This window comes from Vanellus vanellus (genome assembly GCF_965231255.1).
Source record: "Vanellus vanellus genome assembly, chromosome: 5".
Taxonomy (NCBI): domain Eukaryota; kingdom Metazoa; phylum Chordata; class Aves; order Charadriiformes; family Charadriidae; genus Vanellus; species Vanellus vanellus.
In genome coordinates this window covers 71,047,493-71,069,996 of record NC_138910.1, presented here as the reverse complement: position 1 = coordinate 71,069,996, position 22,504 = coordinate 71,047,493, and the positions used below count along the sequence as shown (strand labels likewise).

Sequence of the window (22,504 nt, the reverse complement as noted above, 5' to 3'; positions counted from 1 at the left end):
AGCTGGGACCTCCTGTGTCAGGGTGTCTCTGACCTGGGCTGGGAAGGTTGGGCTTCTGCTGCCCTGTGGGTACCCCAAGCTTGCCAGCAAGGAAAGCAGAGACAGTTGGATGCTCTCTGTGTCTTGGGGAACAACTTCCCTCCTGCGCGCCATGGCTGGCCATTGGGTTAGTGACACCAGCACCAACTCAGGAGTTTAAGAGCTGACATGGTTTTGGCACCATGGCTGGCGACATGAAACTCCTGCTCCACTTCCTTAGGCTTCCTTCTTCCCTAGGCTTTCCAGGCTTTTAGATAACCCCACAATAGCAGGTAACCCAAACCAGCTGCGGAGGCCCTGGGGAAATGTGCCGCTGCTTCTGATCACAACCGGGCATTTTAAGAAGAACCAGATGATAAAGGCAGGAGTTCTGCTGGGCGCTCTGACATGAAAGGAGTGGGGAGGGAGAAGAGATTTTGCTTTTTTTATTTTTTTTTTCTTTTTTCTTCTGAGACTTGTGCTTTTTCTTACAAGTTTATAAATCACTTCACGGATCATTCTCCTCCTTTCAAGTTGGTCTCAGATTGATCCCCGTGCCCATGTGTTGAGCACGCAGCCTTGGGAGCCCCCACACGTGCACGGCAGCAGGATGCTTTCAAAGGCAGCGCTGCGGGCAGCTGCCTGCAGGCAGCCCCTGCCTCGCCTCACCAGCGCCTCGGGGAGAGGGGGCAAAGCCAGGGCTGGGCTGGGGTCTGATGTTGCCTCCCCCTGTTTGCCCTTCAGGTTGCCTGTCCTGGAGACCACGGCACCGTCTGGCGATGTGACTCACCCCCACCACCTGGTCTCGGTGGTCCCCAGCAGATACCCACGTTGGTTCACCCTGGGGCACCTGGAGTCGCAGCAGTGCGAGCTGGCCTCCACCATGCTCACGGCAGCCAAAGGTTGGTGAGGGGGCAGCTCTGCGACAGGGGTGATGGGACAATGCCGCACAAGAGTATCGAAGGGATTTTCCTGGAGAAAAGAGGGAGCTGCTGCTTCTGCTCCCTCGAGCACTGGCAGAGACCAGCTGGGTGCCCACTGGCAGCCTGCCATGGGCAGGACATGGTCAACTGGCCTGGGAGCAGCCCACCAGAGTCCGAGATCGCCATGGCTCTTGTCCCAAGGCACCTCAAGGCTTGTGGTCTGGCAGGGCAGGCCAGGAGGTTCCCAGGAGGTGCAGACAACCCTGCAGGGATGCCAACCACTGGGCAGTGCCCCTGGGTGATGCTGGACCATCCCTGCCCTGCAGCTAGCTCTGCAGACATGTCATGAGTTCATGCTGTGTTTTAGTTTGAAGCTGCTTATCCTTTTACCTCTGCTTTGTGTTTTCCTGCCCTGTGGTAATGATCTTGCACAGGCTGTAGGAGGGAGAAGGCCTCCCTGCACGCCAAACCATGTGTGGAGTTTGGCAGGGCTGGAGACGGGGAGAGCTGTGCTGGGTGGGACACCTCCTCGCAGGTCTCTCGGACCTCTTCGGTTCCTGCCCAGGCACAATGACAAAGGCGAGCACAGGCTTTTCATTAAACATCCCTCCATGCAGAGGATGGCGAGCACCTTGTGCTCCATGAGGGCTGGCGAACCGAGCGGTTACCACTGCCTGCTGCTGTCCCACACAGTCTGCGGCAGCCTCCAGCCCCCGGCATTGCCAGCCTAACGGGGAAGGTGCTGCTTCCCTGGTGAGGTGGAAGGTAAATGAGCTGTCTGAAAGCTCCAGCCTCTCTGCCTCGGCAGCCTCTTCTCTCACTCCAGCCCCCCTCCTCTTGGCTGCTTTTCCAGGGCTGATGGTGGTGGTGTCCTGCACCTGCCTTGCAGTGCCCTGGTGGCAGCTGGCTTATCCTTTACTTTCTCCTCCCTTCCAGCACCTAATGGGGATGAGGTTTTTATTCTGGGGGTGTAGGGTGGTTGGATCGCATCTGTTTTTCCCACTGTCCCTTCCCCAGGTGTTCTCCCAAGGCAGCATGTCCAGATGTGATCCTGCATCCTCGCAGCCTCTCTCGCCCGTGCCCCCATGAACTGTTTTAAGGAGGCTTGGCTTTTGGTGGCGATGCAAGCAGCTGCTGTGGGTGGCAGGCGATATCTAGCTATTAGTCACCCGAGATGTCTCTGTGTGCCCAGGTGCAGCGTTAGGTTTTTCGCACTGCTGTGCGTTATTTGGTTTTCTTTGTGTGAGGTTCATCTGCTCAGTTTATGACTATGAGAGTAGAAAAAACAAAGCAGAGGGACCTGATGTGGCATGTTGGCATCTCTGGTCTGTACCCACCCCAAAGGTCCCTGTGTCCCACAGGGGTTGACAGAAGGATTTCCCAAGCAGGGATCATGATAAATATATTAATATGCCTTGATGGGTCCCTCTTCCAAGATCCCGCCCCATCTCCCAGTGCTGTCACGTATCCTTCTATCACCCATAGCCTCCTGTGGCAGGAGACCCACAGCATCACTGGGTGTTGTACCAGGAACCCCCTTCTTTGGGGGTATCTCAGCCTGTCTCAGTCATGAAAGCTGCATGCCTGACCTGGGACATCCAGGACCGAGGTGCAGTGAGTCTGGGTGACCCTGGCCCAGCCTTTGCTAACTTTGCAGAGAGAAGGGACTTAGTGGGTAAGACAATATGTGTGCAGCAAACAGCTTTTCTTCTTCTTTTTAATGCTCTAAATGAAGACTAATGTTTCTGCAGCCATTCAGCACTGGGCATCTCCCCAAACCCCTCCTTTGTTGGGAAGAAGTCTGCTTTACAGCTGTCAAACTTGAGCCCAGGGTAGAACATCCAGGTGCCTGGAGATGTCTGCTAATACTCCAGGACGTGTCTGGGATCACTCAAGGTTGTTTATCCTCTCTGTGAGACGATGAATCTTGAGCGAGGATGGGTGCTATAGGATGTATCATCTCCTGGGGAGGACACCCCATATTGCTGTTGGACTGCAGGGCTTGATCCAGCATCCCTGTGCTTCCCTCCATGTGTGTGTCCAGAGGGGCTGACCATGCTGTTCCCCACCCAGTGCAGGCAGGAGATGGGGCTCGAGGGCAAGCTGGGGGGAGGCCAAGTCATCTCACTGTTCTTGCCTGCACCCAGGGGACATGCTGCGCCTACGCACAGTATTAGAGGCCATCCAGAAAAACATCCACTCCTCCTCCTTGATCTTCAAGCTGGCCCAAGACGCGTTCAAGATTGCCACTCCAGCTGACAGCAACTCGGACACAACGCTGCTCAACGTGGCACTGGAGCTGGGGCTACAGGTATGGGATGGTGCTGGGGATGCTGGTGGCCCTTCTGCCCCATACGCTGTGGCAGCAGCACTGGTGATGGTCTTCCACCAAGCAGGTGGTCCCCTGTGGAAGGAGTAAATTCATCCTGGTGTGGCCCTGAGCAGGGGAGCTCAGCCCTGGTAGGCCCCTGTGCCTGCTTCAGTTTGGGTGGAGGCGAGGCAGTGCTGGGGAGCCGGTAGCCAGCTGAGCCAGAGGGATTTGAGGGTGGTAAGGCACTGGAACAGGTTGCCCAAAGAAGTTGTGGAAGCTCCATCCCTGCAGGTGTTTAAGGCCAGGCTGGATGCAGCTTTGAGCAACCTGGTCTAGTGGGAGGTGTCCCTGCCTCTAAGGATGTCCCTGCAGGGGAGTTGGAACTAGATGATCTTCAAGGTCCCTTCCAACTGAAACCATTCTATGATTCTATCATTTTGGGGAGAGCACCACTGTGTTGGGTGGCTTCGTTGGAGCCCTGTAGGGCAGCCAGTCACCCCAAGTTTGCCTCGCAGGTGATGCGCATGACCCTGTCCACCCTCAACTGGCGGCGGCGGGAGATGGTGAGGTGGCTGGTGACATGCGCTACCGAAGTGGGTGAGTGCCTCGCTGTGCCGGGGGGATCCGGCTCGCACGCGGTAGGAGCAGAGTGGGCACAGAGGTCCTAGGGTCATTTGTAGCCCTGGGCCTCTGAGCTCTCCTGGGTCTCCCATTTCTTCCTGGGTAACTGGATGCGCCTCAAAGCACCAGCTGGCAAGGCTGGGGCCACAGCAGTGGCCGGGTTTGGGACTGGGAACAGGTCCCCTGTACCTAAGCCAGGCCAGTGGTGTTCACTGTGCCCTGCAGCGTGGCAGCGCAGCGTAGCCATTGCCTGTCCCCCTCTGCCCTGTCCCCGTTGGGGCAGAGGCAGCAGCTCAGCACTGCCATGGGTTGGTTTTGCCCTGGCTCCAGGCACCTGGGGACTTGGAGGAGCCCCGTGATCTGAGCTGGGCTCCAGGGCTGTGCCATGACCCTGGTGTTTTCTTGCAGGGGTGAGGGCCCTGGTGAGCATCCTGCAGAGCTGGTACTCGCTGTTCACTCCCACGGAAGCCACCAGCATTGTGGCAGCCACGGTGATGTCCCACAACACTATTCTGCGCCTGAGCCTGGACTACCCGCAGCGGGAAGAGCTGGCCAGCTGTGCCCGCACTCTGGCCCTGCAGTGCGCCATGAAGGACCCGCAGAACTGCGCCCTGTCTGCCCTGACCCTCTGCGAGAAGGACCACATCGCCTTTGAGACTGCCTACCAGATTGTCATCGACGCTGCCTCCACTGGCATGACCTACACCCAGCTCTTCACCATCGCCCGCTATATGGAGCACCGGGGCTACCCACTCCGGGCGTTCAAACTGGCTTCGTTGGCCATGACACATCTCAACCTGGCCTACAACCAGGACACGCACCCGGCCATCAACGATGTGCTCTGGGCCTGCGCCTTGAGCCACTCTCTGGGCAAAAATGAGCTGGCGGCCATCATCCCACTGGTGGTGAAGAGCGTGCACTGTGCCACAGTGCTCTCGGACATCCTTCGCCGCTGCACCATGACGGCCCCAGGGCTGGCCGGCATCCCCGGCCGCAGGAACTCGGGGAAGCTGATGTCCACTGACAAAGCCCCGCTGCGGCAGCTGCTGGACGCGACGATAAGCGCCTACATCAACACCACCCACTCCCGGCTCACCCACATCAGCCCGCGGCACTACGGGGAGTTCATCGAGTTCCTCAGCAAGGCCAGGGAGACCTTCCTCCTGGCGCAGGACGGGCACATACAGTTCGCCCAGTTCATTGACAATCTCAAACAAATCTACAAAGGCAAGAAAAAACTGATGCTGCTGGTGCGGGAGCGGTTTGGGTGAGCCCCAGCCCCCACCGTGCTCACTGGCAGGGTCTGGCCACAGCATGGGGACTCGGGAGAGAAGAAGGAAGGAAAGCGGAGATGACCTTCCCCCCAATGGCAGAGGCTGCTCTGTTCTGGTCTTCTGTTTCTTTTTGTTTGTTTGTTTTCTCTTTTTTTTTTTTTTTCCTTCTCTATTTTTTCTTTCTGGGATTTAACCATTTCACACGCTGAGAGGATCCAGAGATTCCTTGGGCACAAACCAAAAGGCAACCACGGGGAAAAAGGATGGTTCGCTCAGCCCCCTGCCCTCCCTTGCCAATACCAAAAGCTAACCTGGAAATCTAATACCTCTTTCCTGAAGGAAGCGGTTGCTGGAGGGATCTGAAGGTTGCAAAGTGCAAAAATCTTTAAAGTTATGTGGGGATTAAAAAAAAAAAAAAAAAAAAAAAAAAAAAAGGAAAAAAAAAAAGAAAAGAAAAAAGAAGAAAGAGCGAGCAAAGAAACCCGCAACACTAGAACCTCATGCGTCACCAAAAGCGATGGCTTTGCAGAGCGCTTCTCCCGCCCGCCCGAGACATGCAAACTCCTCTATTTGTGAAGATACTTCAATAAAAACAAGTTAAAGTAACTGTTCTCAGGGATTGCTTACTAAAAGTAACACACAAAAAAAAGCATTTATGATACTGTAAATACTATAGTATATGTGTCAATTATTAAATTGTAAAGTTATAATTATTTATAATTCTGTCTTTTATTTGGGGGATACTTGAAATTGTTGTGGGCTGGGGCGATTATTTTTATTATTGCTATTATTATTATTATTATAATAACTATTATTTAAAAAAACCACACAAAACAAAACCACAGACAAAAAGAGGAGGAGGCACGCGAACATTTCTCAGGTTCCCACGGCATTGTCGGCAGCGAGAAGGGTGTGGGGGGAGGCGAACGTCCACTCGACTCGCAGCCCTGGGACAGACAGATGGACGGACGGAAGGAGGAGCCACAGCCCAGCGCTTGAGGACAGCGAAGGGACTCGGGACGCTCGCTTGGACACACATGGATGCTGGCGATGGAGGACACGAGCCCATCTCCTCGTATGCAGCCGTCTCCTGGTGGGCGCAGGGGTGCGAGGTGCCTCGGGGGGCATGCGGGTGGGCACCAGGGCTGCCTGGCTCCTGGGGAAGGAGGGAGGGGGGGGACAGGCGCACCCGTGCCACCTCCCCACACCCTTCTGCTTCCACGCTCCATGGTGCAGCCAATGCTCAGCCCTTCCCGGCTTCACCCCGCAGCAGGGGCAGACTCTCCAGCCCCGTGCCGGCGGCTCTTTGGTTTTGGTTCATTTCTTTGCCAGCGGGTCGGGAGGGCTGGGGGGGGCCAAGGGCTGGTCTGGACAGTGACTTGGAGTTAGAGAATGTGGGCTAGTTATCTGCTGTCTGGTTTGACTTTGAATTTTTTGGCAAGTGACTTGTGTCAGCGCTCCAGCCAGGAAACCAATTGTACTCAGTCTCTGTCACCACCGAAATAGCGGTCTTCAACCAGTCTGTTTCTCTCTTTTTTTCTTTTTTTCTTTTTTTTTTTTTTTGCGTGCGTGCGTGTATGTGTGTGTGCGACCTCTTCATCTGATGTTTAATAATAAAAGGGATGAACATTAACGCCTGTATTTTTACTGCCTTTCTCTGAAGTCAGAGCGGTCACCACACTTGCTGGGGACAGCCTGGTGTTGCCGGTGATGGAACAGGGCAGAGCCCCAGGGAGGAGGCAGTATTGCAGCCCCCCTGTGGTACCCAACTCCTGTGCCCCAAGGAGGGGGATAGAGTGTTGGCAAGGCACCCTGGCTGCTTCAGGGTGCAATTCCCTGCCACGCTCAACATCAGCAGGTCCCTGCCCACCCTGGTGGCACTGTCCCATCCATGCTGGCTAGAGCAGCGTTGGTGCCCATGTCTTGTCCATCCTACAGCCAGCCTGGACCACAGTGAGCGTGCTGCAGCATGGGATGGGGTGGCACAGTCATAACTTGGGGTTCCTGGGCTGCTTTCTGCAGGGCTTGCTGAGGCCCAGGCAGACTTGGCCCTGAGGCTCAGAGAAGGTGGGGAGGTGTAGGGATGATGGCACATCTCCAGGACCAGTGGGATCATCCCAAAGAGGCTCTATGAGCTGGAGAAAGGTGGTAGTGGTAGGGCCATGGTGTCTCTGCCACCATCCCAGCCAGTGGGGCATGGTGCTGGTGGTGCTAAGTGTCCAGAAGACTCTTGCCACGTGGCTGGCTGCCCCCCTGGTGAGTCCTGCTAGGTGTCCCACCCATTTGGGGATGCCCTGGGTCAATGTCATGTTTCCCGTTCCCACCTGAGCAGGACAGTGGTACAGTTCACACTGAGCCTGTGGCAGCGGTGGGCTGCGAGCCCCCAGCTCCCAGGCTGTCTCCCTGCCAGCCTCAGGCAGCCCATCTCCCCACCAGGGCCAAGGACATCCGTAGTGCCAGGAGATGCCTATTGTGCTCTGGGTTCACATCCTCTCTCACAAGCCCTTGGCACAACATTGTGCAGCCTGGCAGGGAGAGGCATCCCCCCACTTTGCTGGCAGCCCCATTTCCCCATTCTGACCTGCGGGACGGGGCTCAGGAGCTCCCCCTGACCTCACATGCCCCACTGCCAGGCTGCCATCACAGCCCATCTCTTCCAGGACTGTCCAGTTCCCCATTCCCCCCAGCGAGAGCCACACGGCTGCTGTGGAGAAGGTGCTGGTTTAATGCTGCAGCACAACCTGGAGCCAGCCCTGTGACAACACACTACTTGGGGGGACTGTGCCCAAACCAGAGTTCTGTCCCCAAGCCCCCAGGCTCAGCTGTGCTTGTTGATGTGGCGGGAATGAGCATGCACGGCCTCCACGAAGGCACCCACGTGCTCGGGGTTCATGTCGGGGTAGAGGCCATGGCCCAGGTTGGCAATGTAGCGTTGGGTCCCGAAACCCTCCAGCATCTTCTTCACCAGCTCGCCAATCTTCTCCTGCAGACACGGCGGGAAACCACGTGTAAGACCCACCCAGCCCAGGTTACTCCGGTCCCCAGCCATCCTGGGGGACTGCTGGGACAAAAGCCACCACTGCAGGTGGGGAAACTGAGGCAGGAGGCCTTTAACACAGGCTGGAACTAGCCCCCGTCGCTGGCAATGGCCACAGCTCACCTTGGGTGCGTAGAGAGCGCAGGGATCCAGGTTCCCTTGCAGGGTGACATCTTTCCCTGTCTGTGCACTGCAGCAGGGAGGAAGCAGGTGAGTTGTTGGTGTGGTGCAGAGGCTGGGGGCAACTGGGTACCCGCAGCCCCCGCCGCAGGGCACACGGGACCCCTCAGTGCAGGCCCTGGTTGCTGTGAGCTCCCTATAGCATAGGGGCCCAACTATCCACCTCTGGAGCAGAAGTCTCCAGGCCTGGGATGGCTCAGGGCAGAGGTCAGGGAACCCAGCCCAGGGTGCAGCCCAGGCACCTGAGCACTCTGCCAGACTCTTACCGAGCTTCCTGGGGCCGGATGGTCCAGTCGAGACCGACCACCTCGTAACCAGCATGTGCCAGGTCGTGCAGCGCATAGTGCGCGTCCTTCGCAAAGATGATCTGGGGAGGGAAGAGACGGGCAGTAACTCTGCTATGGGTCAGGCCCCTCACCACGGGCTAGACTGGGGGAGGTAGGTACCCAGGTACCAGGGGATGCACCACTCTCCCACAGCCCCCAGATGCCAGGGACAATCCAGGCAGCCCCAACTCACCATGGGCACCAGGGGCAGCGCCTCCTCCTTCAGTTTGCTCTTAACAGCCTGGGCGATGTCTCGGATGTAAGGCAAGGCGAACTCCTGAAACTGCTCCGGGCCCAGGTGCCCCGCATGGGACTCAAACAGCTGGAGCGCCTGCCAGAGACATGGGGCTGGGAGAGCCGCACCTCAGTCCCTCCTCCTCCCCCCAGAAGCTCGACCCTCTCAGCTCCCTGTCCCCAGTCCCATGCCCTCCTGCCTGGCCCTGTCCCCATGCCCCAGGACACACCTGCGCTCCAGCAGCCACCTGCCCCACCAGGTAGTCAGTGACGACATCAGCCAGCAGCCGCAGCAGTCGGTGGCTTGCCTCGGGGTGACGGTAGAGCCAGCTCTTGGCCTTGGCCATTGTAGTGGAGCCACCACCTTCAATCATATAGGACATGAGCGTCCACTGTGGGAAAGAGAGGAGTGGAGTGAGGATGGTAACAGAGACAGAAGAAGACGTGAGGGGCCAGTCACAGTGCTGGAGGTAGGACCTGTGAGCATCCCAGAGCCTGGGGAACAGCTGTTCCTACACTGAATGTCCCCCACCTGCACACCCCTATAGCACCCACAGCTCTGGGGGTGTCATGGCTGGTATCACCCCAGAAGAAAGAGCACAGAAGCTCAGCTGGGAAGGAGGAGCTACATCACTTACAGGCGCCCCGGAGAAGCCAATGAGGGGCACCCTGCCCTCTAGGCTGTGTCGGGTCAGCGTGATGGCCTGGAAGACGTAACCCAGCTCCGCGGTCACATCCACTTTCTGTCGCAGTTTTAGCAGATCCTCCACTTCCTTCAGGGGCTCTGTGAACGTGGGTCCTTTGCCAGGGACCATGACAACCTCCATGCCCAGTGCCTGGGGACAAGGGAGAATGGAAGCAGCAGGAACAGGGTGGCCCTGAACCCAGCTCCGTTCCCAGCCACTGCTCCCCACCACCAGCCATGGCTCTCACCTGGGGCACCACCAAGATGTCAGAGAAGATGATGGCAGCATCCAGGGGGAATCGTCTGAGTGGCTGCGGAGGGGAAGAAGCAGCGTCAGTGGGGGCTGGGACCTCCTCCCCATGGAGCACATGGACAAGCACATGGGGCAGTGGGGTCCCCAAGGGCTGCACAACTTGCTGGAGCCACCCATGGTTGCCACACCCGAGGTTTCTCCTCATTCCCATCTGGGCGGGGAGAGGGGACACACAGACCAACCCTGGGGGATGCTCACCTGCAGAGTCAGCTCACAGCACAATTTGGGGCTCCGGCAAGTGGCGAAGAAATCCTGTGCCGCCCGGGTCTCCCGAAATTCTGCAAGGGAGCAGCACGAGCATTACAGGGTGCACGCCGAGCCCCCCCCGCCATCCCTCTCCCCGCACACCTCCTCTGCCTGCTCACCAGGCAGGTAGCGCCCGGCCTGCCGCATACACCACACCGGGGTGTGCTCTGTCTCCTCCCCACGCGCCGCTCGCAGGAACGTGTCATTCTTCAGCTTGGGGAAGCCCTTGGGGCTGTGGATGAAAAAGCAGAGATGGGTTGTCACCCACAAGGGGTCTGGTGCCCTGCCAGACCCCCATGGCTGGGGACAGGGGGTGCCAGGGCCAGCGGCTCATCCCCACTCCCTGGACGGTGACCACAGGGAAGGGTTTGTGCCCAGCTGTGACAAACATGACAGACGCTCCCCATCATGGTCCAGGGTCTGCTCGGGATCGCGGGGCCCCACCAGAGCAAGTTATCAGGGCCAGCAGCTGCTCGTGCCCAGAGAGATTTGGGGCCACCAGGGTGCTGGGGGTGGGTTGCCCTACCACCGGCATCCCTGGCCCCTATCTGCGCCGTGCAGCCCCCAGAGGCCCAGGCGCCAGCCAAGGTGGCAACCACATGTCCCCAACTTCCCCCCTGCAGTGTCACTGCCAACGGGGACCCTGGAAAACAGGGGGGGACAGCCAGCACTGTCTTGGTGTGATAGGTGGGAGCCATGGGGACAAAGTCCCCAAAACCTCCAGTGTGGGACCAGTGACTTCACCGCCACACCAGTGGCGCTGCTGATCCACCCCAGTGCAGGATCAGTATTCCCAGTGCCTCACCAGTGACCCCAGTGCAGCATCCTGGTGCCAGCACCATGGCCACACTGCTGCCTCACCAGTGTCCCCAGTACAGGATCCCAGTACCAGAGTGCCGTCCCCAGGACCACAAGTGTCCCTAGTGCCAGGGCGCTGTCCCCAGGGCCACACCAGTGTCCCCAGTACAGGACCCCAGTGCAAGAGCGCTGTCCCCAGGGCCACACCAGTGTCCCCAGGACCAGAGCGCTGTCCTCAGGGCCACACCAGTGTTCCCAGTACAGGACCCCAGTGCAAGAGCGCTGTCCCCAGGGCCACACCAGTGTCCCCAGTACAGAGTCTGTTGCATGCCCCCCCCTCACGGCACTAGGAGGCCGAGCAGGGCGATGGGGCAGAAGGAGCACAGGCCTACGCCCCCTCTGTCCCGCCGCCCTCTCCGGCCCCGGTTACTCACACGAGCCGCTCGCCACCCTCCATTCTCCTGCGCCGTTCCTCGGCCCCTCCGTTGCCTCACGACGCAGCCCGCCCCGCCCCCGTCCCGCCCCGCCGACGCCGCCATCTTGCCGTAGTCCCGCCTCTCCGTACGTCGCCATCCTGCCCAGCTTCCCGCTCGTCCGTACGCCGCCATCTTGCCCCGCTCTCCGCTTCCCCTCAGGCGGCACGGGCGCCGCCATCTTGCCCTACGTCCGCCTCATCGGGCGGCGCCATCTTGCCTGGTCGGCGGGCGGGGTTTGCCGTCAACTCGCGAGTAGCGACCCCGCCGGTGCGGGGCTCGGCCGCTGCCCGCCGTCCGCGGTGTCTCGGTACGCCATGCGTGCGGGCGGGGAAGCGCCGCACCAGGTGCTGGGCCGGCTGCGGTTCCTGCTGCAGTGCAGCGAGTGCTTCCGCCGCGCCCGGGCGCTGCCCGCCGCGCTCTGCTACGTGCCGCGGGAGGTGCAGTACAAGATCTGCAAGGACCCCGCCGCCGCCACCGCCGCCGCCCGCAGCCTGCTCAGCGTCTGGGACAGCCCCGGGCCGGCGCGGGGCGGCAAACGGGCGGCGCGGGCCACCATCGAGGTGCGGAAGGGCGGCTGCCTCCGCGCCACCGGCGAGGAGTACTGCAACGGCGCCGGGCTCTGGGTCAAGCTCAGCAAGGTAACGGGGGGGGGGAAGGAGGGCTAGGAGGCCGTTGCGGCCTGGGCTGCCCGCCGAGGGACCTGTCCGCCCCGCGATGGGCCTGTCCGTCCCCCCTGAGGAGAGCCGCCTGTGCCCCGCAGGAGCAGCTGGAGGAGTACCGGAGCGGCTGCGAGCTGGAGGAGGGCTGGGTGCTGGTGTGCAAGCACGCCGACGGCGGGGACCGGCTGGTACCGGTGGAGTCCACGGAGCGGATCCAGCGGCAGCAGCAGCTCTTCGGGGTGGACTACAAACCCGTCATCAGGTGCTGGGCCACCACCTTCTCCCGCTAGGTTGCCATCCCTGGCTTCCCCGGCTCCCCCTTGCACAGCAGAGAGCAGGAAGGTTCTCCCCTCCTTCCCTGCTCCCCCCGCCCCAGTTCACCTCAGGGTCTCGGCCCCGCGGCCGTTCCTGCCCTGCACTGAGGAGCCCCAGCCCGCTCGGCCATTTCTTCCATGGAAGCGAGGTCCATAGGGATGCCAGATGTACAGTTACCTGGTTTTGGCTCGGTCACTGTGCTTGTCACCTGCCTGGCGGGGTGTGGGGCTGGAAGAAGTAGAGGTGGTTAGAAAGGAAAGGGTGGTGGATGATGCTGAAGGTGGTGGCGGATGGAGCGCAGTGGGGCTTTAAACCCAAATCTTCCCCTTCCGGCTACTCCTCGACTACCAGCTCCTTCTTTCCCCTGGGTTTTTCTCACTCTCCCCTTCTCTGGGTTGTTTCAGATGGGAGCAGGTGGTGGACCTGACGTACTCCCTGCGCCTCGGAGCGAAGCCCAAGCCCATGGAGCAGGATGAAGCCGCTGTAGAGAAGCTTCGGTATGAGCTGTTTCCCGGCTTCTGCTGTGGTTGGGTCCAAGCCAGTGTCTCTCCCTGGCTGCTCACACAGAGGTCTACTGCAGACGGGAGGGCAGAGGGGGGAAGACAGGCAGTGGGGAACAGCTCTGCTCAGCACAGTCTTGTCCTAGAAAAGCCTGCACAAAGCAGAAAGCAGGGCAAGACCAGGGAAAGCAGGACATGGACCTGCCTTCCCTGACCCATTAGCCTGGCTGCCCCTGGATCTCCAGACCCATTAATCCCTTTTCCCTGGTAGGTTTGTGCCCCCAACGTGGACTTATGAATGTGACGAAGACCTGGTGCATTTCTTGTATGATCACATTGGGAAGGAGGATGAGAACTTGGGCAGCGTTAAGCAGTACGTGGACAGCATCGATGTCTCGTCCTACACGGTGGGTTAAAGGGGTAAGGCTGCATCAGCCCCGCTGTGCCACGGACCTGGGGAGCATGGATGGTGCTTGGTGGGCTGGGCTGTGTTTGAGGATGTGAGAGAGAAGCCTGGGAAGCGTCATGCAGCATATTGTGTAATGTGGCCCCCAGAGGGGCTGTGGTTTGAGAAGCAAATGCTAATATTAGCTGCTAAGCTGATTTTAGGGAGAGTTTGACATTCTGTGCGTGACCCTAGAGTACCTTAGGGGATGAGTCCCAGTGTCCTGTGCGTCTTGTACTCCCTGTGTCTACCCACAGCCCAACAAAGGGAACAGGCCAGTTTGACGCCCTCTGGCTCTAAGATTCACGATGAGAGTAACCACTAAGGGGAAGTTAATCCTACCCCCATCTGATCTTCCTTTCATTCACTGCCCTCTTCCAGGAGGACTTCAATGTGTCATGCCTGACTGACAGCCACGCCGACACATACTGGGAGAGTGATGGGTCCCAGGGCCAGCATTGGGTGCGACTCAACATGAAGAAAGGCACCATTGTCAAGTGAGGCACCTCTCCCCTGTGCGCTGGCTTGCGACTGGGGCGAGCCCTTCAGCCCCCACTCTCTGCATGAGTCTGTCATGGCCCAAGTTTGCCCTGTGTTCCCTGCCCCTCAACCCTTGCTCTGGCTCTGGTCTTGAAGGGGTCCTGGCATTGTCACAGGTATCTGGTGATCCCAGCACTAGCTGCATGTACTTGATAACAAGTGTGGCCAGGCAGGGAGAGGGAGCAGCAATGGGCGTTCAGATGCAGTTACCTTCTCCTCATTTTATGCTTCCCTTTGCAGGAAGCTCCTGCTGACAGTGGATACCACTGATGAGAACTTCATGCCCAAGCGAGTCGCCGTTTATGGGGGCGAGGGGGACAATCTGAAGAAACTGAATGATGTCGGCATAGATGAGTGAGTAGATGGACCTGGAGAGGGTAGCGTGGCCCTTGCAGGGGCTGGAGGTGCTAGACACCCTGACCCAAAGCAATCATGCTAGCACCAGCCTGGCTTAAGAGGCCCAGGGCCTTGGGACAGGCATTTTCTATCTGAGCTGTCGGTTCACTCTGCCTACAACTGCAGATGGCACAGTCCTCAGGGCTCTTCTGATCCGATTGAGGGACCCATCACGGTCATGTGGCCTGGACCTGAGGCACCAGCAGGTTCAGGCATTTGGCATAGGCTATGTTGTAGGCAACTGAGTCTGGGTTCCTGCCGCAGGCTCCCATTTCAAAAGATGCAAACCCTCTTCCCTTACAAGCAGCTGAGTGGATTTTGGCAGGGTGGGTGAGGGAACAGCTCTGCAACCCTCATCTGTGCTGTGTTTGCAGGAGCTACATTGGGGATGTGTGCGTCCTTGAGGACATGACAACACACCTGCCTGTCATCGAGATCCGGATTGTGGAGTGCAGAGGTAGGGCTGGGTGTTACAGCCACATCCATAATGCACCTGTAAGATACTGTACATTAAGAGTTTGTTCCTGTGGTTTGTACTTCTTGGCCCTGTGGGCTGTTTCAGACAAGATGCAGAAGAACCATGGGAAAGTCCAGGGGGACCTGGAGGTTTGCAAGCTCTTAACTTTCATTCTATCTTTCTCTGCCTTCAATTATTTATTTATTTATTTATTTTTTATTCTGTAAATGCCCTGCTACTTCTTCACAAAATTATTTCAGGCTCTCAGTGCCCAGCCTCAGTGCTGGTGGAGCTGGTCACATTCCTAGTGCTTTTACTTATAGACCTCCCACACTGGAAGGCTTGCTTTCACACGGTCTTAGCATATCATCTATGGTCTTCCTTGGCAGATGATGGGATTGATGTTCGCCTCCGAGGCATTAAAATCAAATCCTCCCGACAGAGGGACCTGGGGCTCAGTGCTGACATGTTCCAGCTGCCCAATTTAGTGCGCTACCCTCGCCTAGAAGGGACAGACCCTGACCTGCTCTACCGACGGGCTGTGCTCATTCAAAGGTACTGTATGGAGCGGTGCAGACAAGTGGGGTGGTGTTTGTATGCAGGGATTGTTGCCATCTCCAGCATGAGTATGGTTGGAAGCTGTAAAGCTGTGTGACTCCCCCTGGGACAAGCATCCTGGACCCTGGAGAAAATAGCAGTCATTTGGGAACAAAGTGGGCTCTCTGGGGCAACTCCCCTACATTTTCAGAGGAATTTTGCTGCTCAAGTTCAGTGTCTTTTGTGTCGCAAGCACAGCATATTTGTGCGGTGTGTGGGGTAGGTGCATGCAGAGTCCCTTGCCAGGGGTGCAAGGTCCCTCCAGTGCCCAGGGAGTGGGAATTTAGTACCAAAGGCGCTGAGATGTATAAGACTACTGGGTTGGGTTTGGATCAGTTGCTTTTCTGATTGTGTCTGCCAGTGTCTGGTATGGAATAGGCTTGTGCAGATTCCTGTTCCTCCTGTGTTGCAATACCTTCTTTGGGATTTAGGTTCATCAAGCTCCTGGACAGTGTTCTGCATCACTTGGTGCCAGCCTGGGACCACACTGTTGGCACGTTCAGCAAACTCAAGGTGAGGGATTCCCTCTGTGCCTTGTGGCGCCTCAGTCGGGCAGGGTGATTGCGTTTGGGTTGTGGCAAAGGAGGCAGTCAGTGTTTGTTGCCTTTAAAGCAGCTCAAGGGAAGTACCTGGCTGAGCTCAGTTCATTAAAGCTGTGAAAGGTGATACTGTTTAGAGGCTGGTTTCCTGCTAAAATACTGATGTGGAAACGTGTAACTATGGGGTAACAAGTAGAATCAAACCAGAGAATTTTACCTGGAAAAAGACTTGGACCATAGCAGCACCAGGCATGTGAGCTGGACACACATCCTCTCCAAGATTTCAGCCCAGGACACTCTGTTCCCGCACTTGCTGCCAGCAGTTTTGAGCTGGTTGTGTCCAAACAGCAAGGCTTTTATTAACAGCTTCTTTATGTCTTTAATAAGGTTTAGATTTCCATCTTTCTCATAAAACTGAGTTTGTCCCTGTAATTGTCTGTTTTCCTTATATCCTCTCCCAGAATACATGTGCTGGATGTTGCCAGGGTAGTCCCATTCTGTGTGTTTCCAGGCCTGGTTTCAGAAAGCACTGTAATTCCTGTGCTGGCTCAGCACAGGATCCAAAGGGTTTGAGGATTCTTTTTTGTTTAGAGGAGCTTGCTTTGATTACAAATAGGAGGGATAATAAGACTGATGTTTTGGTGAGAGTGAGGGTGAAGGAGAGTTCAAGCAACACTGGAGTGTGAGCATCAGATGACGACTTACAGAGAGAAGACTGAGCTTGCTATCTCCCTTAAGCCAGAAAGCAAAATCTTTCAGATGCGGAGCAAATATTGTGAAGCAGAATGTGTCTGTGTGTGGAAGGCAGTGGCCCTGGGAAGGGGAGAGACCTGGCGGTGCAGTGGCTTCAGTAGGAAGCAGGTAACCTGTTTTGGACACTGGGTGCTTCTGACGTTTTGGACATACCTGTTGGCAGCATATCAAGCAGTTCTTGCTGCTATCCAAGAGGCGCACAGCTCTCATTACCCAGTGTCTGAAGGACTCGGAGACCAGCAAGCCCAATTTCATGCCGCGGCTCTATATTAACCGACGCCTGGCTATGGAGCACCGAGACAACCCTGCCCTGGACCCCAGCTGCAAGAACGCTGTCTTCACTCAGGTACTGTACCTCCTGGAAGGGTCTTTGCTGCTCTGGGGAGAGTGGAGCATCCCAAAGCCAAAATGTACCACGTAGAGGTGGGTGGAAGGGACAAGTTGGAGCTGAGACACCTGGAGTCCTCAGGGCCTCTTCATATGACTCATGGGCTCTACAATTACATGTGCTGATGATCCTATATCCAGGAACAACATCTAGGAGGGATTTGGGATCTCTGAGTTGAAGTCTCTACTCTATCCTGGATGCTCTCTGTGGCGTGTTGCTAATGCAGAGCATAATAATCTCGTTGTGCTAAAAGGGCAGCAAAGAATCCTTGTGTGACAACAATAATGCAGCTGCATACAACCTGTATCATGGTTTTACAGCAATGCTGATCTTCCTGTTGTCATTATCCCCCCACCTCCAAAAGATCTGTTGCTCTATGTGTGCACAAACAGCCCAGACTGCTGTGGGGTTTAATATGTGTTGAATGTATTTCCGAGGCCAGAAAGCTCCATACAGTGGTTAGCACTGTAATTTATGTTCACTTCCCAAAAATGAAGGGTTCTAGACCAAAGAGATCAGCTTTGGTCAGTATTTAAAGGCTTGGAGCAAACCAGATTTCTTCCAATTTCCTGCCTTCACCTGGCACTGATTCCTTTGGAGAGGGGATACCAGCCTTGATCTTCTCTGCTTGTTGCAGGTGTATGAAGGCTTGAAGCCCTCGGACAAGTTTGAAAAGCCTCTAGATTATAGGTAAGCAGTGTCTGGGGGAAGGAGGAGATCATCCAGTGCTGGGAGCTATGTCCTCTGTCACAGCGGGGTGTTTGGGAAGCCTGTGTGTGTCCTGTGCTCTGGAGAGGGTTTGCTAGGGCAGGAGCCAGCTCAGCCATGGGATCAGGGCCTGTTCCCCAAGGTGTCACCTCCCTACTGAGGATGCAGCTGCCTCTGAAGATTGAGGTCTTGTCCTGTCCTAAGCCCAGGCTGGTCCACCCTAGTCTCCCGGTCTCTCTGCTGTGCTTGCTGCCTCCCCAGCATCTCCGTGGCTTTGAGCAGCACCTCAGGTGATGCCTGGTTCTCCGCAGGTGGCCGTTACGTTATGACCAGTGGTGGGAGTGCAAATTCATCGCAGAAGGCATCATCGACCAAGGTAGGAGCTGTGTGAGGCAAGGGCTCCTCTGGACCAGAGTTGATGGGGTGACTCTGTTGCTGTAGGGGCTCTCATTTGCTCCCAGTGTTACTGCCCATGGAGCAGAGAGGGATGGCGAGCCTTGTCCTGCCACCCCCACCATGTCCTGGATAAGGAGTGCTGCATGCTGGGATGGGGCTGGCCCTCCATTAGTCGCTAACAGCAGCTCTGACAGCGCCAATGCTCCCTCTGGCCATCCTCCACAAGCCAGGCAGGGATGGTTATTTCTGCTGTCTTATTTCCTCCAGTGCCATAAGGCTCAGTCCTGGACCAGGTTGGACCAGAATTCCTCATGTTTGCTCCATAGCTCTGAGGGTTAGCACATGTGGAGTTCACATCACTAAAAATGTCCTCCTCTTGGGGTTGCAGGTGGTGGTTTTCGGGACAGCCTGGCAGACATGTCAGAGGAGCTGTGTCCTAGCTCGGCAGACACCCCGGTGCCTCTGCCCTTCTTTGTGCGCACGTCCAACCAGGTACTGTGGGTTGGGGTATTTGAGGCAGATCTTTCTGTGCCTGGTAACACAGTGCTGTCCCTGTCCTCCGGTGTGCCAGGGACACACTATTGGTCCGAAGCTTCTCATCATGAAGGTTGGGTGGATTACTTTGTGGCATCTCGTTTTAGGATATGCTGACAAGTGCCTGGATACTTGTCTCTTACTAGGAATATTGCCAAGGAGGATGAGGGGTTTATCTCACTTCCGTTGTGAGAAGTGTCCAGAGGCACTGCAGAAACTCAGTTTGTGGTGCTTCATGCTGTGCTGAGATCATGACTTGGAGTTTTGCCTCTCACTCTTGTAGGGTAACAGTACTGGAGAAGCCAGGGACATGTACGTCCCCAACCCCTCCTGTAGAGACTTCCCAAAGTATGAGTGGATTGGGCAAATCATGGGAGCAGCTCTGAGGGGCAAGGAATTTCTGGTAAGCTTTCAAACCCGTCCCTGTGTGGAGGTTTGCCGCAAAGGAAGTCATTAGCCCCCTTTTGCAGCCTGACAGGAGCATGGGAGGGGTCTGTGATCACACACTGGGTCAAAAGGTGTTTGGCAGGATTTGGGGCTGAGGAGTTAGGAGAACTCACAGGCTGAGTTTTGGGAGATGCTTCTCAGAGCTTGGGAGAGATTGTCTGGTCTCTGCTCAGCTATGAGGAGTTCTGTGTATAGACAGGGAGGAGGGAACCTCCTTTCTGTCTGCACTGTTGAGCCCTATCTGCATCTTTGGGCATGTCTCCTTTACACAGATTCAGCAAAATCCCTGTTCTCCTTCAGGTCCTGGCTCTTCCTGGCTTCGTATGGAAACAACTAACAGGGGAGGAGGTCAGCTGGAGCAAAGACTTCCCTGCTGTCGACTCTGTGCTGGTGAGAGGGACTGGGAGGCTGGGCCTGTCCTATTCCTTGTGGCATTCAGCAAGGTGGTGATTTGTGTCCCTGTCCTCATGTTGCACTTGCTTCCTCCTGTGATGTGTCAAAGAAACACACACAAAAAGGGCAGTCTTAGTATTTAATGCGTCCTGTAGCTAATACAGAGATGTAGCCATGCTGACTACTGCTTCAAGCATGCAATGCCCCAGCGTCTGCTAAACAGCTGTAGGGCAGCATATCCCATCCTCTGCTGCTGTTGCAGTCACTCCAGCCCTTTTCTGGGAAGGGAGGAGATGGGGGCTCAGGCACACCACTGCCTACAGGACATCTCTCTAACAAGTGCTCATCTGGGGTCTGGGCAGGTGAAGCTCCTGGAGGTGATGGAAGTAATGGACAAAGACACCTTTGAGTTCAAATTTGGGAATGAGCTGACTTACACGACGGTGCTGAGTGACCAACGCATGGTGGAGCTGATCCCCAATGGCAGCAGCACCGTGGTGCGCTATGAGGACCGCAAGGAGTTCATCCGCCTGGTGCAGAAGGCTCGACTGGAGGAGAGCAAGGAGCAGGTAACGCTGTCCCATAGCATCAGTGATCATTGAGTTCCCAGAGACATACCTCTCAGGTCTATTGCTAGTAAAATGCATCGTGGAGTGTCCCTGTGCTCATTAGTGCAACAGTAGGCAGTCCTTTTTGGTGAGGTCTTGGACCCCATGAAGTTGTTGAGAAGCAAAGTGGCTTGTAGCAGCATGGGAAACAAGGGATTTTATTCCCAGCTCTGACACAGGCTTCCTGAATGAACTGGGATGCATCTCTGTGGGATTCTCTTCTCTCCTTCAGGTTCCTTAGAGCATTTGCTGAGCAGTCACATGGCTTGCATCCAGTCGAGTCGCTGGGCTCAACCATGAGCCAGGGAAATGGGCAAGACATGCTGCTTACCTGCCCTGTCTCCTTTTCAGATCATGGCCATGCAGGCTGGGCTGCTGAAGGTGGTGCCCCAAGCTGTTCTTGACCTCCTCACCTGGCAAGAGCTGGAAAAAAAAGTCTGTGGAGACCCTGAAGTCACAGTTGATGCCTTGAAGAAGCTCAGTAAGTGAAGGGCTCTGCTGAAAACTGTCCCTGAAAACAAGACTGTCTTCTCTCCATGCTGGGACAAGGAGAGGTGTGGGAGGCCAATATTAGCCTTTATTACAGTGAGAATGTGGGCTTGTATACTTACTGCCTTTAGCTGGTTGCTGATGAGGGCAGGAGTCTCCCTTTTCTCCATGCTGGGCTTCAGAACAGAGGCTGGGGCATCCATAGGCTGCCAATATCTGAGCCTCTGTTGAGCTGAGAAGTGGATCTGGATGTGCTTTCTGGGAGGGGCCTGACTGCATGTGTCCCTCACACCCTGCAGGCACCTAGAGGTTTCTTCCTGAGCTGGCAAAGGACCCCTGGGTGAGCAGGGGAGGCCCTGCTCTGATTTATTTAGGAGAAGCTTGGATCTTTAATAGACTTCTTTCCTGTATCCTTTCTGCCAGCTCGGTTTGAGGACTTTGAGCCACTGGACACCCGTGTTCAGTACTTCTGGGAAGCACTCAACAACTTCACCAATGGTGAGTGGTTTGCTCTATCTCTGCATATCTTGTGCCATGACACCACATGTCTGCATGATGACTGGGAACGGAGGGTGAAACCACCCTCATTGCTGCCTGGGGAACAGATGGGAACCAAGGAGAGCAAGCAGCTGGGCTGAAGGAACTGCTTGCTAATGATGGGCATACGTGGAAGTGGCTGTACTCTGTCTCACATCCCTCTAGGGTCTGCTGATGTCTTTGCTTTTCCTTCACAGAGGATCGCAGCCGCTTCCTTAGATTTGTCACTGGCAGAAGCCGCCTTCCAGCACGCATCTACATCTATCCAGACAAGATGGGGTGAGTCCATTCTTCTGTAGACTGCAAGGCTGACAGATCCCACACCAAAGGGATGTGTGGCCTGGTCTCCCTGCCTTGCTGGCTAGCTGATTATGACGAGTTTGTCACTTTCTCTCCAAGCTCTGAGACAACGGATGCTTTGCCGGAGTCGTCCACCTGCTCCAGCACCCTCTTCTTGCCCAACTATGCCACGTAAGTTTTGGTGCTTCCCTACATCTGGGAGACTGTGTGTCTGGGCTCTCTTCTTAACCTTGGTGCTGAGCCACACTTTGCCACACTTATGTCCCCCTTCCTGTACCATGTGGCTGCTGTGATTTTCTCTGTGAATGGCTGGTGAAGCATAGCCTCCATCTCAGAAAGCATCTTGTCCTCTTGGCTGGCAAATGCAGCAATGGCAATTCCTCCTTGTCTTTTTTTTTTTCCTCCCCTCCTGCCATCCCTAGAGCCAAGGTATGTGAAGAGAAGTTGCGCTATGCCGCCTATAACTGCGTGGCCATTGACACAGATATGAGTCCATGGGAAGAGTGATGTTGCAGCCTGACCAAGCAGCATGGACAATCATTTGACAAAACCGTGCAGTGGGAAGAGCTCCCTTATCCCCCCAGGATGTGTATATAAAATAAACATATAGGTGTGAAGCCTGCCTCCCAGCAGTGGTAACCAGCACCTCTTTGGACGTGGAGGTTTGGGTCTTCAGCAAGGTGGGAGCTAGCCTGGAGTGTAAATGTGATTGCAATAATGAAACCCTGGCCCAGCGCTCATACATCAGAAAGGTCTCGTAGGCTTTTGTAATGAGTTTCTTCACATGTCCCTGTTGCAGCTCCACAACTCTTGTTTATTCCAGGCTGCCCTCTGCTCCAAACAGAAGTGGATTAGGGCCACAAAGCAACATGGCAGGTTACAGCACAGGACAGAGAACTGTGAGCTGCTGCTGAAACTGTGGGAATGCTCAGAGATGCTTAGTGGGTCCTAGCCTGAGTGTGCTGACCACATTCTCTCACCAGAGGTCAATGGAAATGATATCATTCATCTAGGTTTAAGAAGAAATAGGTCAGGCTGGTGGCAGGTGCTGCAGGGGTTCC

The 22,504-nt window shown here is 56.1% G+C and overlaps 3 protein-coding genes across 3 annotated transcripts in view; 2 read left to right on the top strand and 1 right to left on the bottom strand.

Moving 5' to 3' along the window:
• Positions 1 to 7,401, top strand: part of ZSWIM5 (zinc finger SWIM-type containing 5) — a gene marked incomplete at its 5' end in the record, with an annotated part of 102,650 nt that extends 95,249 nt beyond the window's left edge. Inside the window, 4 exons of the mRNA XM_082484291.1 lie at positions 763 to 920; positions 3,089 to 3,252; positions 3,768 to 3,849; positions 4,282 to 7,401. Coding sequence (XP_082340417.1) covers positions 763 to 920; positions 3,089 to 3,252; positions 3,768 to 3,849; positions 4,282 to 5,144 — 1,267 coding nt within the window. The 3' untranslated portion in view covers positions 5,145 to 7,401. The remainder of the gene's footprint in view (positions 1 to 762; positions 921 to 3,088; positions 3,253 to 3,767; positions 3,850 to 4,281) is intronic.
• Positions 7,402 to 7,403: 2 nt separating this feature from the next.
• UROD (uroporphyrinogen decarboxylase) lies at positions 7,404 to 11,444 on the bottom strand. Its single transcript, XM_082484292.1, has 10 exons — positions 11,401 to 11,444; positions 10,288 to 10,400; positions 10,121 to 10,200; positions 9,858 to 9,920; positions 9,563 to 9,760; positions 9,155 to 9,316; positions 8,884 to 9,021; positions 8,631 to 8,731; positions 8,308 to 8,374; positions 7,404 to 8,130 (listed from the first exon to the last, which is right to left on the bottom strand). The coding sequence occupies exons 1-10, from the start codon at positions 11,421 to 11,423 to the stop codon at positions 7,966 to 7,968; spliced, it is 1,110 nt and encodes a 369-aa protein (XP_082340418.1). The 5' UTR covers positions 11,424 to 11,444; the 3' UTR covers positions 7,404 to 7,965.
• A 125-nt stretch (positions 11,445 to 11,569) lies between these two features.
• On the top strand, positions 11,570 to 22,285 carry LOC309673001 (E3 ubiquitin-protein ligase HECTD3-like). The gene is made up of 21 exons (XM_082484676.1): positions 11,570 to 12,080; positions 12,203 to 12,363; positions 12,821 to 12,913; positions 13,188 to 13,323; positions 13,743 to 13,858; positions 14,142 to 14,255; positions 14,672 to 14,754; positions 15,144 to 15,309; positions 15,783 to 15,864; positions 16,807 to 16,989; positions 17,669 to 17,721; positions 18,051 to 18,115; positions 18,524 to 18,627; positions 18,953 to 19,072; positions 19,417 to 19,506; positions 19,872 to 20,078; positions 20,469 to 20,598; positions 21,030 to 21,104; positions 21,341 to 21,422; positions 21,543 to 21,614; positions 21,866 to 22,285. Exons 1-21 carry the CDS (start codon positions 11,757 to 11,759, stop codon positions 21,948 to 21,950), a joined length of 2,541 nt encoding a protein of 846 aa, XP_082340802.1. The 5' UTR covers positions 11,570 to 11,756; the 3' UTR covers positions 21,951 to 22,285.
• The last annotated feature ends 219 nt before the right edge of the window (positions 22,286 to 22,504 follow it).

Excerpts from the sequence above, each read along its gene's own strand:
- UROD (XM_082484292.1), bottom strand. The coding sequence starts at position 11,423 with ATGGAGGGTGGCGAGCGGCTCGT. Across the intron at positions 9,317-9,562 it reads TTGGCTTCTCCGGGGCGCCT|TGGACGCTCATGTCCTATAT; the intron begins GTAAGTGATGTA and ends TCTTTCCCACAG. Across the intron at positions 9,022-9,154 it reads AGGTGGCTGCTGGAGCGCAG|GCGCTCCAGCTGTTTGAGTC; the intron begins GTGTGTCCTGGG and ends TGTCTCTGGCAG.
- LOC309673001 (XM_082484676.1), top strand. The coding sequence starts at position 11,757 with ATGCGTGCGGGCGGGGAAGCGCCGCACCAGGTGCTGGGCCGGCTGCGG. Across the intron at positions 13,324-13,742 it reads TCGATGTCTCGTCCTACACG|GAGGACTTCAATGTGTCATG; the intron begins GTGGGTTAAAGG and ends GCCCTCTTCCAG. Across the intron at positions 17,722-18,050 it reads GAAAAGCCTCTAGATTATAG|GTGGCCGTTACGTTATGACC; the intron begins GTAAGCAGTGTC and ends GGTTCTCCGCAG.